The following is a 22,700-nucleotide window of genomic DNA, read 5'->3' as shown; positions in this document are numbered from 1 at the left end:
CCTCCCTCAGCCTGGCCCAGACCTGCCAGAGCTGCCACTGCTGGGGAGAAGCAACTGTCACCCAGTCCCAAGCTGCTGTGGGGAAAGAGGGCTGTGGGGGGAGTCCTTTCTCCCCACTGTAGCCCCAGGGCAGTATGCACCCCTAATCCCTCATCCCTGGCCCCACAGCAGAGCCCACTCCCCCAGCCAGAGCCCTCACCCACGCCGCACCCCAACCCTCTGCCCCAGCCCTGAGCCCATTCCCACACTCCGAACCCCTCGGCCCCACCCTATGAATTTTGTATGTGCACCAATGTGAAGGTGACGTGTCACACATCACCTCCATATTAATGTACATATCAAAAGTCATTCTGCACATGGATGTAAAAAATTAGAGGGATCTCTGGTGTTCAACTTCTTGCGGGATTGGGCCTTTAAAATAAGCATACTGAAGCAGGAAGCATGCTTTTCTCTACAGCATGTGTTTATACAGTGCTAAGTACACTCTTAGTGATTAACAAATGTGAAATAATTTTGATGTGTTTTGAAAGTACTGTACTGGAAACTTCTCAATTTGGACCAAATAATATGCAGCTTTTAAATGACTTGTTAATTTAAATCAACCCAACCTTGTTTTATTTCTGATTTGATTAAATCACTGCTGAAAATGGTCCTTAAGATATTACCAGAATTCTTAACAGTTTCACAAAGGACAACAAAGAAGGCTTTGTGTTCAGCACCAATCCCATCTTTCCAATTTATAGTTGGCACAGTCCTACTTGTAATCACTCATTCCTTGCTGTTATGTCTTGTTCCCTTGAGGTGTTCTCTGCTGCCAGGACAAATTTCTTTCTACCATCCTACAGCTGTATTAAAAATAACATTCAAGTCCTGCTTCCCTGCATGGTAATATTTACATTTCAGCTCCAAAATGTTCTGAGATAGCAAATCTTTACTTTGAGTGTGGTCTGTTGGAAATGTGAGAAAAATGGGGAGTTCTGTGCCAGCCATGCTATTTCAAATAGGAGGGAATGACCCCAGATTTTTTGTGGATTGAAGGCAGAGTTTATTTTCAACTGCCAGCCTTATGGATTGTATTTACAGGAAGTAGGGTCCTGCTTTTGAAAGCAAGATTTGGCACACAGACGCAAGGAAACTCAGGAAAGAACAAATTTGTCAGACTCGTTTGCTTACACGTTTCAGTGCCAACTTTTTCACCATCCTTCAAATATTGAAAGATATGAAGTGATTCTGTCCCACTTCCTCACATCATGACCCTCTGTCTGTACAGGACCTGGAGTCACTCGTTGCCTTGGATTTGTTGTACTTGAAATGTTAATTTCCAGTTAAGTGTTAAATATTTGTCAAAACACAGATATCTGATACTTGAAATTGGGGTTCAGTACTAAAGTGAAAACTGAGCAATCTGCAGGTGTCCACAGTGATGTGAGACGGTTGCTATATGTGACCATTGCTTGGAGGTTACCCAGGACTGAAAGACAATACCAATAATTTGGTTGCAAATTCTCTCCCCTATGAAGTAGTATTGTTTGTGGAAGACAGAAAGGATGCTCAAAATATCTGCAGCATAATTGTGTGAGGAAACACTCCAAATATAAGTTGTGTAGCTTCAAGAACATGCTCAGAACTGTGGGCTGATTTTTATCTCAAACCCTAACACCAGGTATGACATGCTGCAGGCTTTCGATGCCTACTTGAAAACTGGGCTGTGTCAGGATGCCCGTTTCACTTCTGGGGGTTCAGATCAACAGTTGAGTGCTTATGCACTGGTATGAGTACCCAGGTGTAGAACTAGATGCCTATCTTAAGCATTCAAGTGTTTAAAATTACACCCAAGATTTTTAATTTGGTATTTTCCCCCTAATAAGGGTGGAAGCTCCTCCTCAGAAACTGTTCTTAAGTATTTTTATATTATTCATGTCCACGCCTTCACTTCATCCAAATACACAGGGGCGGCTCCAGGCATCAGTGCACCAAGCACGTGCCTGGGGCGGCAAGCCGCAGGGGGCGGCCTGCCGGTCGCCGTGAGAGCGGCAGTCAGGCTGCCTTCGGCGGCATGGCTGCGGGAGATCTGCCGGTCCCGCAGCTTTGGCAGCAATTTGGTGGCGGGCATGCCGAAGGCGCGGGACCAGCGGACCGCCTGCAGGCATGCCGCCAAATCCGCGTTACCAGCAGACCTCCCACAGGCATGCTGCCAAAAGCTGCCTGACTTCCGTGCTTGGGGCGGCAAAATACATAGAGCCGCCCCTGCAAATACAGCTACCAAAATAATCATTATCACCTTCTTCCTCTTCCCTCCTTTGTCAGATACCCTCCCTTGTTGCATCATGTTGAATTTAGACTGTGTGGTCTGGGCACAGCAATACTAAAAACAAGTGTATCTGAAAACAAAAGCACAGCCTCTGCCCTAGGAAAAAAAATAATAAAAGCACATAAGAATGGCCATACTGAGTCAGACCAGTGGTCCATCTAGCTCACTATCCTGTCCTTGACAGTGGCCAAAACAGGGCACTTCTGAGTGATCCATCCCCTGTTGCCCAGTTCCAGTTTCTGGCAGCCAGAGGCACTCTAGCAATATGAGTGGAGCATGGGCATAGGTGCCAACTTTCTCCGGCGCCGGTGGGTGCCCACGCCCCCCCCACCCCTTTTCCCGCCCCGACTCCACCCCATCTCTGCCCCTGCTCCCATTCCAACCCCCTCCCTAAAGTCCCTGCCCTAACTGCGCTCCCTCCCTGCTCCTATTGGATCCCTTCCCCAAATCCCCGCCCCAGCCCCGCCTCTTCCCCCAGTGCGCTGCGTTCCCCCTCCCCCCGTCCCGCAAATCAGCTGTTTTGCAGCGCAAGCACTGGGAGGGAGGGGGGAGAAGCAGGCCACGGTGGCGTGATCGCAGAGGAGGCAGAGGGGAGCTGGAGCGGGGGGGGGGCATGGGGAGCTGCTGGAGGGTGCTGAGCACCCACCAATTTTTTTCTGTGGGTGCTCCAGCCCCGGAGCACCCACGGAGTTGGCACCTATGAGCATGGGGTTGTGTCCCTAATCATCTTGGCTAACAGCCATTGATAGATGAGTTCATAGAGGATAGGTCTAATTCTTTTTTGAACCCAGTTATACACCTCTATGCCACTATAATGCAACCCGATATAACACGGGTTCGCATATAGTGCGGTAGCAGCGGGGCTCCGGCGGCGCTTTAAAGGGTCTGGGGCTCCAGCTGCTGCGGGGAGCCCCAGGCCCTTTAAATCACTGCTGGAACCCTGCCGCTACTACCTCGGGGCTGTGGCAGCGGGGCTCCGCCAGCGATTTTTTTTTCCCTGATCATTTATGAATATGTTGAAAAGCACAGGTCCCATTACAGATCCTTGGGAAATCCTGTTATTTACCTCTGTTTTGTGAAAATTGGCTGTTTATTCCTACTCTGTTTCCTGTCTTTCAACCAGTTACTGATCCATGAGAGGACCTTTCCTCTTATCCCATGACTCTATAGTTTGCTTAAGAGTCTTTGGTGTGGGATGTCATCAAAGGCTTTTTGAAAGTCCAGGTATGCTGTATCTACTGGATCACCCTTGTCACATGCTTGTTGACACCCTCAAAGAATTTTAACAGATTGGTGAGGCATGATTGCCATTTACAAAGGCAGTGTTGAATCTTCCCCAACACACCATGTTTACCTATGTATCTGATTTTGTTCTTTACTATAGTTTTAAAGAATTTGTCTGGTACTGAAGTTAGGCTTAATGGCCTGTAATTGACAGGATCACCTCTGGAGCTTTTTACATTACATTAGCTATCCTCCAGTCATTTGATACAGAGGCTGATTTAAGCAATAGATTACATAGCCCAGTTAGAAGTTCTGCAGTTTCCTATTTGATTTCTGTCAGAACTCTGGGGTGAGTACCATCTGATCCTGGGGATTTATTGCTATTTAATTTATCAATTTGTTCAGAAACCTCCTCTAATGACACCTCAATCTGAGACAGTTCCTCAGATTTGTCACCTAAAAAGAATGGCACAGGTGCCAGAATCTACCCCTTATTGTCTGCAGTGAAGAGGGATGCAAATTATTTGTGTAGCTTCTTCGCAACGGCCTTGTCTTTCTTGAGTGCTCCTTAAGCACTTCAACCATCCAGTGGCCCTGCTGACTTTTTGGCAGGCTTCCAGCTTCTGATGTACCAAAACATTTTTTGCTGTTAATGTTTGTGTCTTTGGCTAGTTGCAAATTCTGTCTTGGCCTGCCTTATTATACTTTACTTGCCAGAGTTTATGCTCCTTTCTGTTTTCCTTAGGATTGATTTCCAATTTTTAAAGGATGCTTTTTGCCTCCAGTTGCCTCTTTAATTCTGCTGTTTAGTCATGGTGGTATTTTTTTGGTCCTCTTACTGTCTTTTTTTTAATTGGGATATACGTTTAGTTTAAACCTCTATTATGGAGGATTCTCTGCAGCTTGAGGTCTTCAAACCACAATTTGAGGACTTCGGTAACTCAAACATAGGTTAGGGGTTTGTTACAGGAGTGGGTGGGTGAGATTCTGTGGTCTGCATTGTGCAGGAGGTCAGACTGGATGATCATAATGGTCACTTCTGACCTTAAAGTGTATGAGTCTATTTTTAAATAGTCCCCATGCAGTTTGCAGGCATTTCATCTGTGTGACTGCTCTTTTTAATTTCCATTTAACTAACTTCCTCATTTGTGTGTAGTTCCCCTTTTTGAAGTTAGATGCTACTGTGGTGGGTTTATTTGGCACTTTCCCCCTACAAGGATGTTAAATTTAATTACATTATGTGCTATTACTGAGTGGTTCAGCTATATTCACCTCTTGGACCAGATCCTGTGCTCCATTTAGGACTAAATCAAGAATTCTCTCGTCCTTTGTGGGTTCTAAGACATGCTGCTCCAAGACGCAGTCATTAATGGTGTCTAGACATTTTCTCTTTCTCTCTGCATTCCTTCCTGAGGTGACATATACCCTGTAAATATGAGGATAGTTGAAATCGTTCATCATCATTGCATTTTTCTGCCTTTGTAACCTCTCTAATCTCCCTGAGCATTTCACAGTCACCATCCTAATGAGGTAGTTGGTAATATATTCCTACTGCTATACTCTTATTGTTCAAGCATGGATTTTCTACCCATAGATATTCGGTGGTACAGTATAAGTCATTTAAGATATTTAGTCTATTTGACTCTGTGCTTTCTTTCACATACAGTGCCACTTCACCAGCGTGACCTACTTTATCATTCCTGTGTATTTTTTACCCTGATATTACTGTGTCCTATTGACTATCCTCTTCCTACCAAGTGTCCATGATGCCTGTTACAGTTATATCCTCATTTAATACCAGGCACTCTAGTTCATCCTTCACTTGTACATTTTGTCAATATTCAGTTGCTTGCCTTCACATGTTTATATTTAAATGGGACTCTTACATTTCACCATTCCTGACTAGCGCCTCCTTGTACTTTACCAACTTCTTTCCTGTCCTCTTTACTAGGCTATAGAGTTCTCCTTCAATAAATTTGTCCCTTAGGGATGTGTCTGGCCAAATCATATGGTTCTTCCTACCTGTCAGCTGTCCCCCAGCTCTTAGTCACAACATGAGTTTTCTTGCAGCTTAAAAGGATGCATTGTTTTTTCTTCTGTACATAATCTCATTATTTTTATAGTACACATCTGTCCGCTGTAATGTTTTAATCTTATACAGTATGTGTTTTATAGTGCTTCGCATGATGGAGCCACTGTCCTGACTGAGACCTCTGCACATTACTGTAATACAGCTATTAAGTAACAGTAAACATTTAAAAAACTTTCATCTCTCGAAGTTTTTAATAGTTCTGTTCCTGTCCTAGAGACTTATAGACCTTTAATAAACTGCCAACAGCCATTTTATAATGAGAAAGCAACAAATGCATGTAGATGAACATTTAATCCACAGACAGACCCTTCAGTTCTTCAGATCCAAAAAGTGAGAAATTACTCCCACATAATATACATTTCAGACAGTGGATATGTAATGAGACACTCAAGTATATTCCTATCCAACTTACCTCCACCAGGCAATATTCCCATTCAAGGATGGTATATGAAAATGTTTTTTAATACATGCTGCCTGAATCAAAAAATGTATTGTGGTTTCCATGTCTAGCGTAGTGGCTTGGATGAACCGATACCTGATAATAAAAGAGCATTTGGATTAATTGATGGTTCCTTAAATACCAACATTTAAACTACTGTTAAGCTCTACAGCTGATGTGCTGTATTCAGAAAGCATGTTCATTATGTTTCAAACATAGAGACAAATTTTGCATTCCATTACATCAGTGTAAATCCAGAGTACTACTGTTGTGAACTAAACTACTTTCAGAGAAGAATTTGATTCATGGAGTTAATCCAGTTTAATTAATTAATCCTTCCTAGAAGGAAGAAGCTATGAAGTAAGAGAGAGCTGCATTTGTTCATTGTAAATACATGATAAAATGCAGGCTCACCTATAACTCTGTAAAGGATTAATTTCCTTTAAAAATATGCTATCGAGTTGTAAATAAAGATTACAGTTGTAAAGATGAAGTTAAGTCCTGAAATGTTCAAAAATTTAAAAAGAATTACCAGAAGACTGTTGTGATGCAGTGGACTCCTTTATGCGTCATCGTCTTATCTTTTAAAACTTCCCTTGAATTAAAGAGCATGTCATAGTATTTAATGGTAATGTTCAGACTGCACAGACAAACCCTCTCACGTAACTTTACCAGGGAGTCTTACATAACTCTTTACTTGCATTTAACTACTGACAGTAGCATCCCTGACAGAATGCTGTATCTCTTCATAAGAATCCCATGGTAAAAAAAAAAATGAGCCAGAAGTCTCTTTCTTCCCATTAATCTTCAGGGCTGGCAACCTCCCATGTTTTAAGCAAGTTTATAGTATTAAACTGCTTGGGTCAGATGACTGGCTAAAGTGAAAAAGATTATAAAAGTCTGGACATCTAATAGCACCAGGACAGTATTAGATGAACATCTGTGGATAGCTGCTATGGGCGAGTTTCATCTTATGCGGGGGTTCTGTTCCGCGGTTAGCGCATAAAGTGAAAACCGCATATAGTCAAAATTACATTGGGTTGAATGGTGGGCGGAATCGCCCACACTACAGAAACAGTATTTAAATTGTTGTTTTTCTCTTTTTTTGTTTTTGTTTTTGCCGACCGCGTAAAACTGAAATCGCGCATGTTAAATGCTCGTAAGATGTGACAGACCTGTGTAGGTATGAGGCAACCCCTACAACCCTTTCTCGAGTCCAGATCCTCCTGACTGATTGAGCTGTGACTGGCACACAGCCAGGGAGAGGGCAAATGCAGCCTCATTCTTGACCTGATACCAGCAGATACCAGCCTGGTCCCTGGCATAAGGTCGAGCAGTTTTAGTGCTTCTCTATGTTATGATGGCTGTTCTGACAAGGCTGTTCTGGAAAACGGGCACTCTGGCCATGCTCTCTCTTTCCTGGTCACCATCCTCCATTTGGGTTCAGCAGAATGGGTGGCATAAAAACTGCTACAGAGGCCCTATGCCACTGTAGGATTCCCTTACACCAGGGGAGTCTTCCACTGGCCAGTTAAGAAGGGCTTAAATCATCTGCTTTGCACCTCCGGAGTCATGAGATCTGATTAATTTCCTTTCATCAGTGCTGTGTCTCCTTAACCAAATCTTAATCAAAGTCTGATCTTCCTTTCATTGAAATCATAGGGAGTTTTGCCATTCATTTTAATGGGAACAGAATCCATTAGTGCTCTTGGGAAAACTAAAGAAGTTTTGCAGGAAATATTCAGATTTAAGCTAAGGACAATTTGTCAACATTTTTCTTTATTATTTCCACTTATTAAGTGTCAGTATGAAGGGAAATAATTGATTGTCAAGCTATGAAACTGTTCTACCCTATGCTGATGTACTGAATGTTTTACTGGGATGTATCAAGTTCCACTTTTTTTTGTAAATTTATTATTGTAACTTATCTTGGTATTTACTTGTCTGTTTCCTGTAGGTGTGTGATTTATATGGGTCACTATTTTATACAGTACTTTGCAAGTAGGAGATAGCGTGAATTGTTTTGGAAAAAGTCTGGTTGCTAGATCTCGGAGGTCATTTCTGTACAATCAGTGGCTTTTCTTTTTCTGGAATCTTAAGATAAATCTGTGTGTGATGTCTGTTAATTACTTTCATGTTTTTCAATTTTCTGTGATACCTTCTGTTCCTCACCTGATTCAAAAATAGGAAAAAATGCTACGCAGCACCAACAAAAGTGCAGCTGTATTTTGGTTGTGATTGTCCGCCATTTTAGCCTTGTTTCCTTTTGACCCTTACAAAGAACACCTTTTAAGACTCCCCCTCCCTGCAGCTATGTTAGGCCTGGTCTACACTTAAAATTTAGGTTGACAGAGCTACGGCACTCTGGAGTGTCAAAGTCCACAAGCCTGAGCGCATTGCTGTGCTGACTTAACTCTGTGTATATGCAGTTAGATCAACGGAAGAATTTTTCCTTCAACCTAGTTCTGTCGCTTGGGGAGGTGGAGTTCCTACAGCAACGGATAAATCCCTTCCATCTCTGTAGCCTGCGTCAACATTACAGGGTTACAGGAGAATAGCTCCAGCGCCATAGCTATGCCTACATACCGCACACAGTGTAGATGTGACCTAGGCATCTCTAGTGTACCCATTAACATAGTATCTCTGCACCAATTGATTTGTACATCAACCCTATTTCATTTTCCCAGTCACTCTTTCAGTTTGACATTCCCTCTTGCTGATACTTAATATCTCTGGGGGTTCTCCTCCTTCTTGATATGTAAACTCCAATTTGATCCTGATCAGTGGATTCCAGGTTTCACCATCTTAATATCCCCATCTTTCCATTTTCATTTCTGGTGAAGTATAAACTCTAACCAAGCTGGTCTCCCCACTGATTGCCTTTGTTTCCATAAAACAAAGAATGTATCAAGGACATTTTGCTTCACTGCATTTTTGTACGAGTAAATACCTAGATCAGGGGTAGGCAACCTATGGCACGGGTGCCAAAGGTGGCACGCGAGCTGATTTTCAGTGGCACTCTCACTGCCTGGATCCTAGCCACCGGTCCAGGGGGCTCTGCATTTTAATTTAATTTTAAATGAAGCTTCTTAAACATTTAAAAAACCTTATTTACTTTACATACAACAATAGTTGAGTTATATATTATAGACTTATAGAAAGAAACCTTCTAAAAACGTTAAAATGCATTCCCGGCACGCGAAACCTTAAATCAGAGTCAATAAATTAAGATTCGGCACACCACTTCTGAAAGGTTGCCAATCCCTGACCTAGATCATTGAAGTTGTTTGAGAATACCAAGTAATTTGACCTAGCCATCTGTTCCATTTCCTTTAGAATGATTCATCCTTATATTTCCCTTTCAGTTGTCTGTTCATAACAGATTCTGAATGTAAAATATCATATACTTTCTCTCTAGCTTTTAACCTCAATAGTTCATTCAGATTAGCACCCTCTAGAACTAGGTATGTATTTATATATAAAATAACCCCCCTCCCATTTCATCTCCTTTTTCTATTTTCTGTATGTATCTTCTCCATTAACATTTCAGTTGTATACTTTGTCCTACCAAGCTTCATTAACTGTTGCAAGACCATACTTTTCCTGTAGCATTATTCATTTAAATTTCAGACTGTTTTGTTATCCAGGCTTCTCCAGCCTCTGTTTTTTAACCTGTTGTTATATTTCCTTCTCTAACTTGTTTAAGAGAGAGAAGACAAAAGAAGATTTAAACACAAATATCAACTTTATCAGCCTTTTCAAAAAGAAAGATGTTGACTTTTAAGTATTAACATAGTACTGTTTATGTTCTACCATCTAGGCATTTGTATCTCGTTCATTACCTAACATGAGAGATATTCTAATAATTATCATAATATCATTTCCAAAAGCCCAGTTCCACGGTTAAACATGGATTGCAGTGTTGTATTATTGTTTGTTTAAATCCGACAGAGTGCTCAGTGTTTTCCAAACATAGATATAATCTCATCCCAAAGAGCATTTAGTGCCTGCCCTAACTCGAGAAAGGTGTACTGTGGGTAGGAAAGTGTGGAGAGGTAGAGGTCATGCAGACGGTATAAAGGGGGAGGCCAACATGCATTGAGCAGTACAATCACTGATCACAGCATGCACAGAGGAGGCTGGGGCCTGACCCTTTCAGTTAGAGGTATGGTACATTTTCAGCATCGTAGATGTCAAGAAAACACTAAATTCACACGTTGGTCCAATAAAAGATATTATCTCACCCACCTTATCTCTCTAGAGCCACAAAGGTATTTTGGCACTTAACTGCCATCTTAGGTGCCTCAGTTCAAAATTTAGATCCTCAAACTAGGGCTGTCAAGCAAGTAAAAAAAATGTTAATTGTGCAATTAAAAAAATTAATTGCATGATTAAATGCACGATGAAAAAAATTAATTGCACAATTATTCACGCTGTTAAACAATAATAGAATACAATTTATTTAAATATTTTCGGATGTTTTATACATTTTCAAATATATTGGTTTCAATTACAACACAGAATACAAAGTGTACAGTGCTCACTTTATATTTATTAATTACAAATATTAATATAAGTGCTGTAGTGCAATCTCTCTATCATTAAGGTTGAACTTACAAATGCAGAATGATGTACAAAAAAACCTACATTAAAAACCAAAACAATGTAAAACTTTAGAGCCTACAAGTCCACTCAGTCCTACTTCTTGTTCAGCCAATTGCTAAGACAAACAAGTTTGTTTACATTTACAGGAGACACTGCTGCATGCGTCTTATTTATAATGTCACCTAAAAGTGAGAACTGGCATTCGCATGGCACTTTTGTAGCCAGCGTTGCAAGGTATTTAAGTGCCAGATATGATAATCATTCGTATGTCCCTTCATGCTTCAGCCACCAATCCAGAGGACCTGCTTCCATGCCGATGATGCTTGTTAAAAAAATAATGCGTTAATTAAATTTGTGACTGAACTCCTTGGGGGACAGTTGTATTCTCCTATTCTGTTTTACCCGCATTCTGCCATATATTTCATGTTACAGCAGTCTCGTATGATGATTCAGTACATCTTTGTTTTAAGAACACTTTCACTGCAGATTTGATAAAACGCAAAGAAGGTACCAATGTGAGATTTCTAAAAATAGCTACAGCACTCAACCCAAGGTTTAAGAATCTGAAGTGCCTTCCAAAATCTGAGAGGGATGAGGTGTGGAGCATGGTTTCAGAAGTCTTAAAAGAGCAACACTCAAATACAGAACCGGAACCACCGAAAAAGAAAATCAACCTTCTGCTAGTGGCATCTGACTCAGATTATGAAAATGAACATGAGTCAGTCCACTCTGCTTTGGATCATTATCAAGCAGAACCCGTCATCAGCATGGACGCTTATCCTCTGGAATGATGGTTGAAGCATGAAGGGACATATGAATCTTTAGCGCATCTGGCACATAAATATCTTGCGACGCCAGATACAACAGTGCCCTGCGAACACCTGTTTTTCCTTTCAGGTGACATCATAAACAAGAAGTAGGCAGCATTCTCTCCTGAAAATTGTAACCAAACTTGTTTGTCTGAGTGATTGACTGAAGTAGGAATGGGTGGACTTGTAGGCTCTAAAGTTTTACACTGTTTTGTTTTTGAGTACAGTTATGTAACAAAGAAAATCTACATTTGTAAGTTACAATTTCAGAATAGAGGTTGCACTACAGTACTTGTATGAGGCGAATTGAAAAATACTATTTCTTTTGTTTATCACTTTTACAGTGCAAATATTTGTAATAAAAATAATTTAAAGTGAGCACTGTACACTTTGCATTCTGTGTTGTAATGGAAATCAATATATTTGAAAATGTAGATAGCCAAAAATATTTAATAAATGTCAGTTGGTATTCTATTGTTAACTGCGATTAATTGACAGCCCTACCTCAAACCCATGCTTACCTGTTGCCTAAATTCCCTAGGTGCCTACATTTCTGTTAGTAAAATTCCCTAGGTACCTAAATTTCTCTCAGTGGGCATGTACAAAGCTGCCCAAGTCCTGACACCCTGATCTGCTCAGTTTCAAACTTACAGTTGTCTCCTCAAACTAGGTATTCCCCCACCTATTGTCCATGATCTGATAGGCATTCTCAGAAGCCTCCCTAGAGCATGCCTACTGGATTGGGTCCTGCATGAAACAACCACAATGATGACAGCAACTGTGGAGCTGCCATTATACCAAGTAGACCAATGGTTAGAGCACTCATCCAGGACATGGGAGACCCATGTTAACTTCCCTACTCTTCCTGATTCAGAGCAGCAACTTGAACCCAGGTCTCCCACTCCCAGGTGAATGCCCTAACCACCAGGCTATGGGCTGTTCTGGGGTGGATCTCACTTTCTCTTCTATTGAAGCTGTTCCACTTTGTATGAAACACTGAAGTATTCACTGGAGCAGAGAGACTGTGAGAATCTATAGCCCAATAGTTAGGTCACTTACCTGAGAGACCCATGTTACAGTCTGCTCCACTGAATATTTAAGTATTTTAGGCAAAGTGGAACATCTCTGAGTGCACTTGCATCACACAGGGTTTTGCCTCAAATATAGAATTTATTTTTTAAATGGAGTCTCTTTAGTTGAATTGGAAGTCTGGCAAATTTCTAACGGTCAGCCTTTGAAAAATTTATTAAAGCTAATGTTAAAAAAATTATATAATACATAGGTTGAGAAAAGAGTGTCTGTACATCTGGGTATAATGCTTAGATTATGCACAAATACAAAGTTTGTTTTTAAAGTCATATAATACATAGAGTACGTAATCAGCAATAACCTAAATGTAGGTGAATAGATTTGACAATACAGTTTAGAATCTGAATACTCGGATACATCACTCATGATAAGTTGTACAGAGATTTGGTTGTGGAAAGCAAAATATAACACTGAGTGGAGATTCTCTCAGTAATTGAGAATTAAGTAGGTTGTCCATTTAGAAAATACAATCCACAAGGAAAGTATTTCAGTTACTGTTGCTCTGATGTTAGGAAGAAGCAGCCTCCCTTGGTGGAGAATCCCAGAAGAGCTTTTTTTCAGGAGAGTTTCTCTGAAGAATTGGCCATAGAAACACAGTATTTGAGGACTGGGAATAGATAAGGGCAGGGCCGGTGCAAGGATGTTTCGCGCCTTAGGCGAAACTTCCACCTTGTGCCCTCCCTCATCCCCGAGCCCCCGCCCTAAGCCTCCCCCCCCCCGCGGCAGCTCCCCCTCTCCGCCCTGAGGGCCCCCCCCGCGGCAGCCCTGCGCCCTGAGGCACCCCCACCCCAGCTCACCCCTGCTCCGCCTCCTCCCCGAGCACGCCATCGCTGCTTCACTTCTCCCGCCACCCAGGCATGCGGCACCAATCAGCTTAGGCACCGCAAGCCTGGGAGGCAGGAGACGTGAAGCAGCCCCGGCGTCTTTCGAGGAGGCGGGCAGGTGAGCTGGGCGGGAATCCTCTGCGTGCCGCCCCGCACTTGCTGCAGACGGCCCTCCCCGCGCTCCCCTGCCCCAGCTCCCTCCGCCTAAATGCCGTCGGCGACCGGGGCGGCCGAAGTTCCGGCCGCCGCAGTCGCTGCTGAAGAAAATGCCATCCCCCAAATCCTAGTGCCCTAGGCGACCGCCTAGGTCACCTAAATGGTTGCACCGGCCCTGGATAAGGGTTGGTTCAGTAATCTCTGATCTCAGCTGAGTGTGACTTACTGTACTATACAGACCGTTAGTGGCAGTTCTCCTGAGCAATCTGGTTAGTGTGTCACTCTCCCATGAAGCATCCTGGCAGGTAAAAATGAACTTGTACTGAGCCAATTGTTTGGTTATGGTCCAGTTTCAGCAAAATCCCTTTCAGAGTTCTGTGGAGGCAACTCTTACTGCTGTTTTAAATGAGCCAAAAGATGCTGCCAGTTTCCCAGCTGACTAGAGCTGGATTGGCCACACTTATTTTCTTCTTAATATTTTCCCCTCTAAGAAAGCAGCTTTAGCTTTGGGAAAACATTCCCTTCCCATGTTGTTACTCTTATAATTGGTGTGTTGGTCTGTTACAACTGTGGGTTGAGAGCTCAGTTAAAACAAAAAACTGCAGACCAGTTCAGTGATTGCTTATTGCTAAAGAAAACAGAAAAGCTTAGAGCATTATGCTTGGATTCTTCTTTTCTTCCCCACAACTAATCAACCATGTTGTTCTCCAAGAAATCTTCCCTATGTCAAATTGCCAAATCAGCTCTAATTAGCTTCAGTCAGACTCATGTATGTAGTTTTAGCCATTTCTGGCAGATTATCTCTTTTATGCACACACAAAACATCAGAAAAATGGAATGGTTTCTATCAACCTTTCACATTCCTTGCCAATACATCCTTTGGATAAAAGAAATTCACAGTGGAAAGATTTGTTCATTCCAATTGCTGTCTGGACAAAAGATTTTTAGTTCACTTACCATTGATCATGCTGCACGGCTTGATATTTTTTCAGATTTTTACAAATCTCTGGAGTTTCTGTATACTTCTTAAATTAAGACTGGGATTTAGAATCTTTATCTACAGAAAAAAATATTCCTTAGTTTGTTCAAAAGTTAATTCTTCAGACTTTGAGTATAATATTGTTGAAACTTGTTTACCTGAAGCCTGAATGAATTGCAAGTACAATGACAGGAAATGGAGACAATTACAGAATTGTCTCCATCTCTGCTTTGCCCTTTTTGAAGCATTGTATGTGTGTAGTCATTCCTTTAGAGAGTCTTCAGTTGTCATAGATGAAAACTGATAATATATGAAGGAAAACATATGTATGCTGCTTTCTGAGAGAGTAGTGAGATATCAGACCATTATCTGTTTGTGGTAGTTTTCTATAAATATCAAAATTCAGTAATTTTCTCTCCAATTCAGTAAAATTAAAATGTTGGGAGAATATCCTGTCCCCATATACTCTATAACAGTGTTTCCCAACCCATTGGGTTGTACCAAAATTGGAGTGCCAGATTGTTTCAAAAGGTCATGTTGTGGCTCCTGTCCCATGGGTTTGCCTGGCTCACCTCCCTGTTCCAGGCACTGCAGCCTCTGGGGTCCCAGCACCACTCACGATTGGCCCAGCCGACAAGATGACGGGAGTCTGGAAAGGTCAAATTTGAGTGAATGGCATTGCAACCCCATGAGCCAGGTCACAACTCCACTCTCACAAATTTGTTCAGGTCTCGGGTGTGGGGCCAAGCCTGAGCGGTGCTGCAACCCCAGAGGTTGCAACGCCCAGAGTGGAGAACAGGGTTACCACCTTTGAAATGCAAAAAAATGGCACCTCCTCTCCTCAAGGCAAGCCTGCCACAAGCCCAACCACAAGGCAACTCTGCAACCAGGGCCAACCACTAGGCAAACTAGGCAGCCAGCTAGGGCGCCAAGATTTGAGGGCGCCCAAAAGCAGTGTCTAAAAGGTCTGGGATGCTCACCCGGTGCCAGCTAAACGTGTAACCCTCTTCCCGCTGCTGTGCGAGGGGGCGCTGTGGCTTTGATCAGCTCTGGCCAGCTGGGAAGTGATGTCATTCCTCCTCCGGCTGCCGGGGGCGCTGCGCTACTCTGGCTCTTCCCCAGGGCCCCCGCCTCTGCTCAGCCCCGCCCCACCCCCACTCCCCTGAGCTCTGCAGCAGGGCCGGGCCTGCACTTACCTGCGGGGGGAAGTGCAAAGACGCGGCCCGAGCTGCGCCACCAGTGAGTGCTGGGGGGTGGTTTCCTCCTGCCCTCCAAGCCAGGCCCCCCCGCCGGAGGCCTGCCCCCCCCCGGAAGCCTGACCCCCCCATGGAAGCCTGGGGCATTCCCCCCCGAGGAGGCTGGGGGCACCACCCCCCCACCCCCATGGGTGGGGCTGTGTAGGACCCCTAGAATATCTAGGGATGGCCCTGATACCCTCCACCCTGCCCGCAGCCAGCCCCTGCTGCACCCCCTGCCCTGCCTCCAGCCAGCTCCACACCCCCTGTCTCCAGCCAGCCCCTGCCACACACCCAGCCCTGCCCACAGCCAGCCCCACACCCCCCTGCCCTGCCTGCAGCCAGCCCCTGCTACAGCCCCCTGCCCTACCCGCAGCCAGCCCCACACCCCCTGCTGCACCCCCTGCCCTGCCCGCAGCCAGCCCCTGCTGCACCCCCTGCCCTGCCTGCAGCCATCCCCACACCCCCTGCCCTGCCCGCAGCCAGCCCCGCACGCCAAGCCCTGCCCGCAGCCAGCCCCCCACCCCCTGCGGTGCCTGCAGCCAGCCCCACGCCCCGTCTCCAGCCAACCCCTGCTGCACCCCCCTGCCCGAAGCCAGCCAGCCCGCCCCACACCCCCTGCTCACAGCCAGCGCCACACTCCCCTGTCTCCAGCCAACCCTGCACCTCATCTCCAAGCAGCTTCGCATCCCCTGCCCTGCCTGAAGCCAGCCAGCCCCACACCCGCCTGTCTCCAGCCAACCCCTGTCGCACCCCCTGCCTCACCCGCTGCCTGAAGCCAGCCAGCCCCACTCCCTGTCAGGTTATTCATTTATTTTCATTAAATATGTAGTCTAAATAGTGAAATGAATAAATTTTCAAGCCGAATGTGTATTAATTCTAATGAACAATGCCACATTATGCAGTATTCATTTTTGAAAGTTTGTAATAAGTGATGCTCCAGGGGGAGGGGCCAGAGTGGGGGGTGCAAGGTGGAAGTTTTGCCTAGAGTGCAAAATATCCTTAACAGCCACTTATAATATCTAGAGAGAGAACACATATAGATAAGACTGATAACATCATTTTCTTACTTAAACTTTGGAAGTGGGAACACTGCAGCATCTTTAGCTGGACACAGAAACTTTTAACATTAGATATCCCAGTGTATTGTGATGATAATGCAAATCTTTAGACCCACATACAAAAAAAAATACCCGGCAGTTTAAATTATTTTTCTGGCAACTGGTAAATCCATTTAAAAAAACCAGCCAGGCCGGTCAAATACCAGCCAGGCGGTAACCCTAGTGGAGAGCCAAGCCCAGCCATCCTCATAGGAGCTGTGGGGGCTGACACTGTGGGGTCAGTGCCAGGCAGGACCCGTCTAAACCCATCCCAGGGCCTCCAGCCGCAGACTATTACTGGGTCATGATAGTTCATAAACATTTACAAATGGGTTCTGAGCCCCAAAAGGTTGAGAAACACTGTTCTACAAGGCCTAAAATTAGTTAAATCAGCTCAGTTGTGCTGTGTAGGGGATGGGAGGTTGTTATGCTAAACTCCATACTGCCTATGTATGTAGGGTTGCCAACTTTCTAATCACACAAAACCAAACACCCTGCCCCGCCCTGTCACTGAAGCCCCACCCATGCCCTGCCCCTTCTCCAAGGTCCTGCCCCACTCATTCCATCCCCCTCCCTCTGTCGCTTGCTCTTCCCCACCCTCACTCACTTTCACCTGGCTGGGGCAGGGGGTTGGGATGCGGGAAGGGGTATGGGCTCTGGGCTGGGGATGAGGGGTCTGGGGTGCAGAAGGGAACTCCGGGCTGGGGCTGAGGGGTTCGGCGTGTGGGAGGGGGGTATGGGCTCCGGCGGAGAGGGGGGTGAGTTCTAGGGTGGGGCCGGGGATCAGAGGTTTGGGGTGTGGGAGAGGACTCCAGGCTGGGGCAAGGGGTTGGAGTGCAGGGGGTGAGAGTGGGGGTGGGGCTGGGATTAGGGGTTTGGGGTGCAGGAGGGGACTCTGGGCTGGGGCAGGGGATTGGAATGCAGGGGAGGGAGGTGCAGGGTCCCGGCAGCACTTACCGCAGCTCTGAGAAAGTGGCTGCCAGGTCCCTGTGGCCTCTAGGCTCTGTGTGCTTCCTTTGTGCCAGCAGGCAGTGCCCCCGCAGCTCCCACTGGTTGCAGTTCCTGGCCAATGGGAGCTGCAGAACTGGCACTGGGGCAGGAGCAGCGCTCGGAGCCTTCCAGTCCCTGTCCGCCCCAGCGCCTGGAGACCACAGAGACCTGGCGTCCACTTACGGGAGCTACGCAGAGCTAAGGCAGGTAGGGAGCCTGTTTAGCCCTGGCCCCCCACTGCACTGCCAACCGGACATTTAACAGCTCGGTCGGCAGTGCCAGCCGGAGCCGCCAGGGTCCATTTTCGACCAGACATTCCAGTCGAAAACCGGACACCTGGCAAACTTATATGTATAGTGGCTTTCTCTGAGTGAAATCTATCTACCCCACAGAGAGGTTCAGTGCAGGCCTCATTTGAAGGCTTAAGTGATGCTTAGGCCTTGTGCTGGCTGTCTGCACAGGGATGAAGTTCCCCCTCTGTAGCAAGCTAGAGATGCCATGATTGAGCCAGTGGCGCAGAATGGTAAAACTTCCACCCTGGGAGGATGGAGTAGGCCATGGCAGCTTCCACAAACCCAGAAACAACAAGATGGCTGCTCTGTGCCCAGGTCAGAGAGGAAGGTTTATGCAAACCTTTGACGTTGCACGTCGGACGGGAGTCTGATCCTAGCTAGATGAGGGAAAGCTATATCACAAAAAATACCAGTTCATTATCCCAGTGGCTGAATCCAGCTCAGAGTTTAATATTTTGAAAATTACTTCAAAAATCCTAGAATAAACGTTGTTCCGACTTAATCCTCTTATTCTCTTGTTTTTCAGAGTCATCAGATGGATGTCTAAAAGCTTCTACACATCGGGGGGCAATAGATGTTTATGTTAGTCAAGTGAGAAAAGTGGATCTGAAAAGCCAGAAAGGTGAGCAAATTGGAACATTTTATGGCAGCCTTTGATATAAAGGAAAGTTTTATGAGATGGTAAAACTACCCGCTCTCTATATTTAAATAATTACAGTAAAATAGTAATTCTTACCTAATTCATCATTAGAAAATGTATATTGGCTCTAAGCACAGTAAGCACTGCAGGTGACAATGGTATTTAAAATAGACCCCACAAAATCACCTGGAGCTTTCATTTCAGTGGGAATCTTACACTTTCTACCTTTCTTCCAGCAATCTTCCCCACCAAACCAGTAGAATCCTGCAGAACTGACTAGGATTGTAATCCCCCTTTGCCTCATCCGTGCCATTTACTCCATGCTGTTGGCAGGTGTGTGGAACTGATGAGGCTCATATTTCATTTCTCCATGCCTTTTTCCCATGAAAAAATGACTGTGTGTGGAGACCATGAAATTAAAATGGCAAAGCAGCAATGCAAGGGAAGGCAGAGCCAGAGAGATGACACATGCCTGAGCACCTGGACATGTTGTTAAATGAGCTAATTACTCCCCTAATTTCTGCTATCTACTTACTTACCTATCACAACTTTACTTGTTAAAACATCACCCTTCAAAAGCTGGATTTACCACTTTGCCATTTGAAAGAGCACAGACCTGAAGGTCCCGTTATAGTAAAAACACTCATGCCTTGCAGGTGTTTTGTGTTACAATGTTGAGTAATGCATTTGCAAAAGCCATTATACAGTACTCTTCGTTCTCATTTCTGTTATGCCTTTGCACTCTCCCAGTGTTTCTGTGTGGTCATTTGTCTTTGGATAACCCTCCCCTGTTATCCCTGAAATGGGGAATAGGTCCTGTAGGAATGCAGTGTTCAGCAAGAGAGGAAAGAAAGATACTGAATTAATTCCTGTGTGCTATCTTTTGTTGTCCTGCACTAGCCACTCCATCTCCTGTGATGGGAAGAACTATAGTCACATTACTACCTAACCAGGTGTGGAATTACTTCCAGTAACTCACATTAATGTTTAACCATCGAGAGAGGGAAATGTGTTTCATAAGTGTTATAACAAAAAAAAATATTAAACTGATTTGCAAAACATGCTCTGACATCTGTTCCAGTGAAGACAAAGACAGAATAGGCCAAATTCGGCTCTCAATTACACCAATGTAAATCCAGAATAACTGTTGACATCAGTGGAGTAGAACCTGGCCTGTAATGTCAAAATAACTGAGTGTTTGTCAGGTTTTATGGGCTAGCCCAGGGATTGGTAACCTTTGGCACGTGGCACATGAGGGAAATCCGCTGGTGGGCTGGGCCGGTTTGTTTACCTGCAGCGTCTGCAGGTTTGGCCGTTCGCAGCTCCCACTGGCCACAGTTTGCTGTTCCAGGTCAATGGGGGCTGTGGGAAGCGGTGTGGGCCGAGGGATGTGCTGGCCGCTGCTTCCTGCAGCCGCCATTGGCCTAGAACGGCAAACCGCGGCCAGTGGGAGCTGCGATCGGCCAAACCTGCAGACGCTGCAGGTAAACAAACCATACCGGCCTGCCTGCAGATTTCCCTGATGGGCCGCATGCCAAAGGTTGCCCATCCCTGGGCTAGACCATTGAATTTGACCAAGGAGGACATGAGGATAGAGAAAAAGTGTCTGTGAGCCATCTTTCCATTCCCCTGATCTGGCTGGTTCTTCTGTGCCCATCATAATTTGTGGCAGCCTGAATTATGCTGATAGTTGTCCTCTAGGGAGGGTCAGGAACCAATGACATAGAGCTGAGGATATATCACCCTGGGATTCCCATACACAAGGGGAATCCCCAGCTGCCTTATGAGAGTAGCTCTCTGACTGCCTTGTGGTGTGTGGAGTAGGGATAGGATCAGGCCTTATATGTCTGTTGTTTGCATTTTCTTCTACAGGTAGCATCATGGATATTACTTTGGAGGATTGATTATATAAATAGTGTATCAAAGTACTAATTATGTTCTGAGTTGGGCCTACAGTATTTATGTAGCTATATAAAAATGAAAATTTTTGCAAAGTGAAAGCAGGAATCAGACTGAAAATAAAAAACCTTTATTCAGAAAATGTGGTTGAGTTTTTTTGTTTTTTGCCTTCATGCACAGAGCACAGCTACTGAAGATCCTCGATCTAACTATTCCAAATATGTCTCAGACTGGTAACTGGATGGCTCAGCTATTAGCTTCAACCCAACAGGAGGCCCACATTTAGGGAAAGTACTTCAGGATTGCTGTTCCAATAGAGGCCAGACTTCCAGTTTTTAATCTCAAAGTTGTGGTAGAGCAGATTACTGAAGCTGTTGTAATTTTGCTAACAGATCATCTGTAAAATGTAATTGGCAATAGCTGTGGAGTAGACAGCAATTTATTCCCCAAGCTAGAATCAGCTGTGAGGCTGCATCTTCTCAATGGATGTGAAGTGCTAGCTCTATGCTATAAGGGGAAGATATCTCAGAAAATAGCTGTTTGTACTGCTGCACAATCTTCTGTTTGCAGTAAGTGAGCATACGTGTGTCCACGGGAGTGCCTTTTATCCTCCTGGAGGCAAGAAAAGAAACCAGCATCTCTGAAGATGCTTGAGCAAAAATAGGACTCTTTTTCTCTCTCTCTCCCATGTAAGCTCAGAAAAGAGCAGAATAGTGGGGGCCCTCTCTCTGTTTGCATGCTTTGTCTTGGATATTAACATTCATCTCTTTCATTTTAATTTATAACAGGCTCTATTACAGTCAAGGTACCTGCCTCTCTTAAAGCTTATTTACAGTTATCTGGAAGCAAGGTTGATGTGAGCTCAGAGATCCAGTTAAAGGAAACCCAGTGTGCCCCTAAAGAGGGTCACATAACTATTACTGGTAAGACTTGCTTTTAATAAATCTATCTGGCCTAAATAAAACATAGATATGTTTGATTATGGTTTTATTGCTCTTGGCTTCTTCCCGTTTTGTCTGTTTCAACTTCTGATGTTTTCTTGTGCCAATGGCCTCCTCATCTGTTATTAGATGCCTTTTTTATTTCATGCCTTCATAAATTACATGTGAATATTGATCGCCTGTTTCACTAATTAGAGTTGTAGGGCCAAATTCATCCCCAATGTAACTTCATTGACTTCTGTGGAGCTACACTGGGCAAGAATTTGGCCCACTGATTTTTAGAGAGCGAGAGAGTATGTTGTTGGTTTAGACAGCTGAGTATAATTAAATAGGTGACAAGCAAATGTGTATTAAAATATAACACAAGAATCTTTACAAATGTGTTCTTCTGAGTGCCTCTGATAACCAGGGTAAAAGGGGCATGCAGCGTATTTTAGAAAAATACATTTATATATTTTATACGTGATGCTTCCTCTGTTGGGAGGGGAGCCCCTGACTTCCCCCAGTAAGAAAGAGAAGGACGGAGCAGGCACACTGGAATTCAGAGGGGTGAAAAATGGGGGAAGGGGGATGAAAGGATGTTGCAGGAGCCCAAGGGGAACAGGAACCAGGGTGGGCAGGAGCTGGGGGATAGTGGATAAGAACAGAAAGGGACAGTGTCAGGAGCCAGGGAGCAGGGCTTCCTGTAGGAGGGGGGATAGGACTATGTGGGGAGGGGCTGGAGCTGGGATGAGGGAGTTGATAGGAGCAGAGGCCACAAAGACAGGCTAGAAGCACAAAGAAGCATCTGTAACCACTAGAGCACATGCCTGTGCAGAACCTAGAACTGAACCTAGGAGTTCTGAGTCTCTGTCTTCCTCTGCTATCTGTGAGCTATCTATAGCTGTGAAATCCACTGGCAAGACATGTGTCTCATCCCCCTCTAGTGACTGGTCCACATAGAGGATAACAGTCTACCATTGCTACCAGTCACTCCATTTATCTTAGGTCTGTGTGATGGAACGGAAAGTTCTTCTTCGAGTGATTGCTCCAATGCATTCCAGTTAGGTGTGCGCGCCGCTAAATATATACCCC

At 44.7% G+C, this 22,700-nt stretch overlaps 1 protein-coding gene across 4 annotated transcripts in view; it reads left to right on the top strand.

Moving 5' to 3' along the window:
* Positions 1–22,700, top strand: part of FAM185A (family with sequence similarity 185 member A) — an 86,462-nt gene that overhangs the window by 45,707 nt on the left and 18,055 nt on the right. For all 4 annotated transcript variants that reach the window (XM_039517734.1, XM_039517737.1, XM_039517720.1 and 1 more), the window contains exons 6-7: positions 18,673–18,768; positions 21,474–21,608. In XM_039517734.1, the coding sequence (XP_039373668.1) occupies positions 18,673–18,768; positions 21,474–21,608 (231 nt within the window). The remainder of the gene's footprint in view (positions 1–18,672; positions 18,769–21,473; positions 21,609–22,700) is intronic.

Source organism: Mauremys reevesii, linkage group 1, assembly GCF_016161935.1.
Source record: "Mauremys reevesii isolate NIE-2019 linkage group 1, ASM1616193v1, whole genome shotgun sequence".
Lineage (NCBI taxonomy): Eukaryota > Metazoa > Chordata > Testudines > Geoemydidae > Mauremys > Mauremys reevesii.
The sequence above is the reverse complement of the archived record's forward strand: the minus strand, read 5'-3'. Positions and strand labels throughout refer to the sequence as shown.